Source organism: Hyposmocoma kahamanoa, unplaced genomic scaffold (assembly GCF_003589595.1).
Source record: "Hyposmocoma kahamanoa isolate Upper Pololo Valley unplaced genomic scaffold, ASM358959v1 63, whole genome shotgun sequence".
Taxonomy (NCBI): domain Eukaryota; kingdom Metazoa; phylum Arthropoda; class Insecta; order Lepidoptera; family Cosmopterigidae; genus Hyposmocoma; species Hyposmocoma kahamanoa.
The window spans coordinates 23893979-23902300 of NW_020653851.1; the positions used below are offsets into that span (position 1 = coordinate 23893979).

The 8322-nt window shown below is 38.7% G+C and overlaps 1 protein-coding gene across 1 annotated transcript; it reads right to left on the reverse strand.

Moving 5' to 3' along the window:
• Positions 1 to 7699, reverse strand: LOC113230326. The gene is made up of 4 exons (XM_026464204.1): positions 7635 to 7699; positions 5196 to 5323; positions 4329 to 4807; positions 1 to 540 (listed from the first exon to the last, which is right to left on the reverse strand). Exons 1-4 carry the CDS (start codon positions 7697 to 7699, stop codon positions 1 to 3), a joined length of 1212 nt encoding a protein of 403 aa, XP_026319989.1.
• Between the last annotated feature and the right edge of the window lie 623 nt (positions 7700 to 8322).

Genomic DNA, 8322 nt, shown 5'->3' on the forward strand with positions numbered 1-8322 from the left:
CTATGGATCTTGGCCGCCCTCACGCCGCACACCCAGACGCTCAGCGCAGACGATGTCCCGCTCGTCCAGCTTCACACCGAGCTTGGTACCGATCGTCGCGACGATGTGCAACACACTTTCACCGGCTCCCTCAACGACGTTCGTAATCAGCACATCGTTGTCGAGACGCTCTTGGTCTCTGTTGTGCAACTCGAGCTGAAGATTGGCCACCGCTTCCTCCAACACCTTTACGGCACTGACGTTGACATTGGTAGCCATTCTTTCCTCGACGTTGTCCAGCCGGCGGTCGATGTCGTCCATCCTCGCGGTCATCGGCGGCAATGAGGCCCGAAGTTCGAGAAACTCGCCCCGGAACTCACGGATCTCTCTCCGGATCTCCTGCAACTCCTCTCGAAACAACCGGATTGCGACCTCGACAGACAACTGCTCTGAATCGCGTGCGGCGCCATCGCGGCTGATGATTTCGACGATGGAATCGTCGGCGGCGGGCGAGTGTTGTTTGGCCAGTAGTAGCCCATGCCGCGCACGGGGGTCTCGTCCCTGTTATCAGTGGGCAAGGAGCATCGGCAGTCCGGACAGCGCCAGGCAGGAGAGGCATTGGTTCCCGTTGGAACTCTCGCACAGATGTTGTGGTACCTGGCTTGGCACTGCACGCAGCCCATGACGTTAGTCTTCGACAGAAATTTGCCACAATCCTTGCACTTATTCATTTTTGTGAATTATTAATATGGGTGACCGTTACGAGTGACTTTAATTTAAAATTCAGTGTGTGTTATAGTTTTATCGTGACTGGATTACCACTTGCCTGTGATTTTTCTAAAATATACTTACGTATATTTTAGAAAAATCACAGGCAAGTGGTAATGAAGTGTACTTACGTACACTCGAACTTATTGCTTTTATTTAAAATACGGACTTAATACCCAGATAAACTATTTTAAAATAATTTAAAACAGAGAGTAGCTTAATGGCAGTACTAGCAGTATGGCGTCCGTGACGTCACTCCGTCATATTAAGGTAATTTTATGCAGTCGTCACATTATTTGGGCAAGTTTTTCTCGCTAAATAACGAAAACAATTGCTCATTAATAGTAGATTTGCGGGTTATAAATCGAATGTTCTATGAGGCACCCTGTCGAGATTTTGTAGCGAATTCTTTAGCAAAAATTTACTTTAAAATGTTGTACGCCACTGAAAAGAAGAATGTATTTCATGTTGCTGATACTTTCCGGGAATTCTTTACTTCATTCGGCCATAACCAAAACTCTGTAACACCTTACATTTTACCTTAGTGTCTCAACGTCTCAACATTTTTGACAAAGGTCACGAACATTGTAAAGGCTGGGGTTAAAAAATATCTGTCCACAACTGTACTGTAGTTTGATTACAGATCTGCCGGGTGTTGAATTGATCCAATCTATCGACCAGAAAAGCATTTGTTTATATACAGTGTGTGAGAAAATGGAAAAGTGGAGTTGCAAGCTAGAGTCGACAGCATGCGGTTACTTGAGTAATGAGGCGTAGGTAATATATTTCTTTATCTATCTATAATTGTATTATGTAAAGGAGTAAGGTCCGGAGCTACTCACTGGTAGATGTGCGTACTACAAAACCTATACGTCACAGAAACATGGAAACTTGAGGGTATATTACTACTTTTTTTACCGGCTCACCTTAGGACCTGGCAGAATCATCAGCGTCGCAGTTCGACTGCTGAGTGAGGCCCTTTTTGCTGACACAGTACAGTCAACTCTACACCTAACACAACATAATATTCCAGACCCCATGCCCGCACACCTAGACTAGCCTTTTTCTTTATGATTACCATTGTACTATGTCGTAGGCTTGTTTGTGATGTACTGTGATTCAGCAATAAACGAGTTATATATCTATCTATCTATCTAGTACTTTTATTTACGTAGTAAAGGCGTACTAAAAACTTATTTTTCGAAATTCAATCCCCAAGCTGGTGAAAAACACAACAACAATGATGAAAAGGGACCAGTAAGGCAACTTATCACAAACTCGTTTTTTCATCGCTGTCATTTTTGTTCGAATTTTCATTATACCGAAATCCGAATTATAACGAAACCGTTGTTCTTTCACGATATGTTGGATGTTTATCGCAAAGACATGATTACGTTCGGTTAGGTCAGGTTAAGTTTGGTTTAAAAGAAAAAATCATTTTCCTCTCAAAATTACTTTCGAGGTTATGAAAATTCGGGCAAACGTTATTTCTGGAAAAGGTCATTTCGGACTACTGATAGGTAACCCCCAGTAATTATGCCGGTAATGGCAACACAATAAAATTGTAATGCAGACTTTATTATAATTATGATTGTCAACAATAATGTTGTTTTTTTTATGTGGAAAATACGGATAATCTAAAAGAAGCTTTGATTTAACCTCATTTTATTATTTATTATTATTTTAACCCTTTGCGAGACCTTTATTTTGTGTACATTCTCCTTGTTGGAACTTTCTCGGCAAGCAGGAAAATTTTAGTCTTTAGGCGTCAGGGGTTGTCGGATTCTAGAATTATAATGTTTTACATTCAGCTATTTATTACTAATAAATAAATAGAAAAAACCACATACAAAAAAAATGTAAAAAATTAATACAAAATGAAATAAAAAACCAGGTGACTGTTTATTAGTAAGTGAAATTTAGTGATGAACATACTAGGTTATCTTCTAGCTCGATAAAATTATACAGTGATTGTATATCCCAGTTTATAATCGACAAAATTCAACTTTAATGAGAATACATAAAAATGACAATGACAATAACAATATGACTCTCAGATACATGTATGTCGAATAAATCCATTCTGCTTTTATACATTTAAAGTGTTCACCAATCAAAATGGTCAAAATATTCCCATATCCGGATTTTTTTATATTAAGTGACGGGACGAACAAGTCGTGTCCCGGGTGGTAGGCGACATGCCTGTCCATAGCAGATGCAGCATCAGGGCCTTACATCGCAAAGATCTGGTGGCCCTGCCACTGCGCCCATCACCTTGAGATTGTTGATGTTGATGAGTTGGCAAGTCCCATGTGATTGTAATTTTACCAGCAATGTTCACATTATCGCTCGGCGGCAGGAATTGGTAAGGTGGCAGTCATTCCCTTGACAAATTCGTTCAGAAGGAGCTCTACTGGGATTGCTCAAAGCGCTCGAGCATTACGAATCTGGTATTATATCATTATTATTAATAAATCGCCACAAGAAGCTTGTAATCAACTTGCACATAAGATGCTATTAGTATTTGTTATAATCATATCGATATATCGATAGTCGATAAACGGCAACATTCTATCACTACACAATGTTTTAGAGTGGTTACACACGGCGACTGCATCGCTACATTTGCGATTTGTAGGCGACTGCATTGATACAAACGTCCGAATGCATAAATGCACTCGCGCGTTTGCATCGCTGCTTAATGTCGCGTGTGTGTGTAAAGGTAGAAGATGAGCTACCGCATCGCGCTTGCATCGTTGCTAAAGTTGTGCGTGTATAACCGCTCTTAGATCGAAGATAATATGAATTACCGCCAACTTTTGCTTTTGCAAACAAACGGAAATTATTTATTATCCGCTCGAGAAAAAGGTTTTTATTTTTTGCTTTGTAGCAAAAGTTCTTCATATTGATGAATGCCTCACTTAAAGTTTCGCTAAGTAATAAAAAGTCCTCTGATTGTATAAAAAGAACTCGTATAAAACACCCCTATACAATATGGCGGTCGACACCAGAGAAATAAATCAAGAAGAATATCTAGCGGGATATTCGAATTCATTCGACTAAATACGTTACACCATCTTTGAAGCACTGCTGCATAGCGGCAATCAAGTAGATGCCTTTTCATGAATCTCTTGACTGTAATTACCATGAATATGTAAGTTTATCCTCAGTCTGGCATTTTATTTTTTATGGCGATTGTAGATGATATGCAAAACGAAAACTAACTGTTCAGTCTAATTCTCTACCGCCTTTCGTATCAGAAACTCTCGATATCAACTCTTACGTCGAGTTTGGTTTTTAATAATTCCAAGCTTAGACAGAAGCGGCGAGGCTTTCCATCTACCATCAGATATAAACTTTTTTTGCTCAGGTTCGTATGTGCGATTTTTATTGAGGTTCAAATGGTATTGCTTTTGATTGTATGGACTGAAATTAAAATAGTCACCATACAGCCAAAGTCCGCTTTTATCATTACTTATAGGTCTGTATTCAATGGTTTCTTTGACAACGTCTCCCGTATTCTCCTCTGGATCTTGTAAATCCTTCGTGAAATGCGGATTTTTTCGAATTCCGTTTCTGACTTCTTGACCATGTCTTTCTAGACCATTAGAAGGTGAAGAAGGGGGAGATGAGGCTCTTGTATCTCCCGTAATGTTTCTCCCTCTACCTATCCCTCCTTTTTTTCTTTCTTCTTCCCTTTCCGCAACGTCTCCGTCATCATCTAGATTTTTATAAAGTAGATGAACTGCAGAAGGTTCTACATCATCAGTAGAACCTCCACCTACAGGTGGATGTCTCTCTTCTTCTACTTCTCTCCCTGCATTTCCATCACGATCATTAGGAGTAGAGTCTCCATCACCATATGAAACTCCTTCGCTCCTTTCTCCCCCTTCTCGCTGTTCTTCGCTTGTCTGTCCATCTGAATCATCGAAAGGTGCCAGGGGGAAGTCTTCACCATTTGAACCATCACTTTCTATTTCAGCTCGTACATCTGTTAGGTTCTGGGACCTTTTTAGGATATCGGGCTTTTTGTTATATGCGCGACGGAAAGTTTGTATATCTGTAATAAAAAAAACAAACTAAATTAGCTGAGGCCTGTCCACCATCACACTTTCTATTTCACGCAAATCGTGTAATAGTCTATCTCAGATTTAAAGACAGAAAAAGTTGATTTGTAAATTTTGGTTCAATATAATACAAAAATTGTACGTAGAAATGAAGTATTTCAATTTATATTTGCAAAATATTACAAATGTTCATTGAAGTCATTAACAAGTTTAGTACGGGCAGAAGGTTTGCCTAAGCAGAGTTCAGACTATAGTTTCTGAAACTTTCTACTTCCTTTAAGATAGATGCATAAATTGATTGTTCAACTCAGTGGTAGGGTTTATTATACTACCGGTAGAAATGTAAATCACCAGGATAAGTTTAACGGTGTATGTATTTACCGAGTTGATAAGTTTTGGCCTCAACGACGCAATAGTGGTAGCCCAGGCCGACGCCTACTCCTCCGGCAATCACCATTGATGTTACCAGACATGTCACAACCGCTACTGCTGCCAAACACAAGGCTACTCTGCGGAAGACAAAACAAAACATATTATCTAATTCGAATATTGTCCCAAATACCATTCTAAGGGACGTATTCTAGAACTCTACTCAATGCTCAAGTCAGGATTGCACTCGAAACACAAGCACTGGAAATACGACCCTAATGGCAGGGACTTGAGTATGATTTCGAGTGCTGTAAACCATACTCAAATCCTGAATTGGGCATTGAGTAGAGTTCTAGAATACGACCCTAAATCTCAAATTGAAAAACCCTATGGGACTCATAGATTTAGTATTTATTATATATTTATTAATCTATGATTGGACTTGTGCAGTTTTAGCAGCTAGAACTTCTAGGGTTTCTCTTAGAGAAAAGTTCAAGGAGACTGACTGTGGCCCATCAAATTCACATCATTTCATTAAGAAAGTAGATGTCCATAATATTAATCTTGGAACTAAGTCCCAACTCAAGGTACCACGATTTCGTTTAACTAAGGTAAACGATACGTATAAGGGGAACTCTATACGTTTCCCAATAAGATTTCGGAGCATAATAAATTAAGATACCTGTCTCGCGCGCCCATAATCGGCAAATTGCAATTGGTTACACGTTGACAGCGGTTGCAACATCACATTCATTGCACCCAGTTTCCAGCATACCCACAGCCCTAATCATCTATTCCCGAGCTAAATGACGCTTAAAATCACTAAAATTTACTACAACGATAAACTATTTCACACAAGAAAAGCAAACGTTTAAAAAATACGTGTCGGGGACATCACACGTAGTCCAATGGTTGTGAACCTTCTTCGATGTTCAACACATCACAATACAGTTTCAGTTACAGTTTCAGCACAATATTGTGCAATATTTTCTTTCATCGAAAAGCTTATGGTAAATTTCGCACATAAATTACGAAAAGCTCTGAGGTGCGAGGCTGGATTCGAACCCACGACCCTTTGCTTGAGAGGCCGTAGGTCAAACCATTAGGCTATGGCTTATGTAACTTAATAATAACTGCTTGTAATATACTTCCGGACACATAATTCGAGCCACCGCGCGTTTTTGACTTAAAGGGCTAGAATACAAAACTAGTGTTATCGTCGAAGAAAAAGTTTTCCCCCGGTCTCGCAAATCCAAATTCCCAACAAGGATTTATGGAAATGACGTTTAGTATACTAGTTTTAAAATTGCTTAGTACTTTTTGATCAATAATACGTTGTTTAAGCTTAGGGCATTTAATACTGAAAATGCGAGGTGTTGAACGCGTACGAAGGCATTGATACAGTAATATGACAATAGATATACATATAATATAACCTCAGACGAATATTGATAAAAGAAATGCATAAAAAAAAAACAATATTAAAAAGATTACCAGAAAAACAAGCCGATCTCGAGAAATAAAAAGACGAGTAAAAGCCGTGACGGATATTGTACTAGATTCGATCTTCTTTGAAAAACCGAACCGAAGTCGATCAGAAAGGCGAATCACGAAATTTTGTTTTCGTACAATTTGATATCAGAACGGTCCTGCTTACGGAACACGACACATATAATGCAGTGACGTTCTTAAGCATATATACGTACGCCGTTAAATATAAAATTATGAATGTATTAATATAAAGCAACAAGTAAATAAGGTTCACCTGGAGCGGCAGTAACTCAGAGATAGAATGGTTATTTTTCAATTGAGAGTTCGAAACTCTGTGGCGCCATGTACGTATGGTTTTAATTTCTAAGTACATGTTTAGTAGAAATTAACGGAGAAATAAAAGATTGTTATGAAACCTGCATATCGCAGAAGGTTCGTCATTCTTGGAAAACGTTCCCAACACCCATTGGGGCGATGTATATTGATTTGACGGTAACTGGAAATATATACATGCTTATAGAAAAAATAGACACTTTATCTTTTAATCTTAATTAAAGGTAAGTAGGTGGTATTTTGGTCTGCGTCGCGAGACAAACTTGATTTTTCCAAAAGGGACACTACACTAGCTGGGGTTGGCGAATAATGACCTTCTGTGTTTATCAGCTGCCCTGGGGGTGATACCTATGGCATCCATGTTTCATGCAGGCAACAATAAAGGATTCGCAGTGTCTACACTACACCACGCGTTAGCTCTGCCAAATTTCCAAGGTCCGATGTATGACCATCACGCATTTTGTCGTTCAGGTATTGTGTGTTATTCTTGAAATGTCTAATATAAATAAAAGATTGTTCTACTCGATATATCATTTAGATAGATTACTACCAAGTTAAGTTATACGAGTTCGTTGGTACATCATCGTATCAGCCACTTAGATTTGTTAAATCTAATAAGGAACTTACTTTTGCGTCATGTACATTGCTCTGGCCAAACAACCGAAGAATTTGTCACCACCGCAGAGGCACATTGTATTACTTATTAATACAACAAAATTGCAAAAAGTGCATAAAAATGTAAAAAACACTTCGTAAAAATATGAAGTGTAAAAAACGATATAAAAAAATACTTCTTTTATAAAATAAGTATAAAAATAAAGTATAAAAATATTAAAAATAAAATTTCAAAATGTAAATGATTGAAATTATGTCAATTAGACAAGGCAGAAAGAAATGCAACAGTGACCAGCCGCAGAGCACGCTTGTTTAAAGTCTTTTTCGTGTTTCGCGAACTTTGATTCGCACGCGTATTGACCGCACGGTAGCCGTAATGTTTTATATTGACATGCTTGGTATCCGGATCCAGATGCGGACACAATGTGTACGCACCTGGACTGGTTAACACGGCTGAATAAGAGATAGCATGACGTGCGGGGGAAATTCTGTGTAAAAGGTAGACTGTTCAAAGCAAACGCACTAAAGTAGACATACGACTTATTTAATACATAATACGAGTTATTTGAAATTGAAATCAATAATTTTACAAAACAAAGCATTGGTCTCAGTATGGTTTGAAAAATTACAATAAGCACCATCTATACCAAAGTCTTCGAACTACGTATAGCGAGGTAAATTCACGTTAGAATGTACCTAC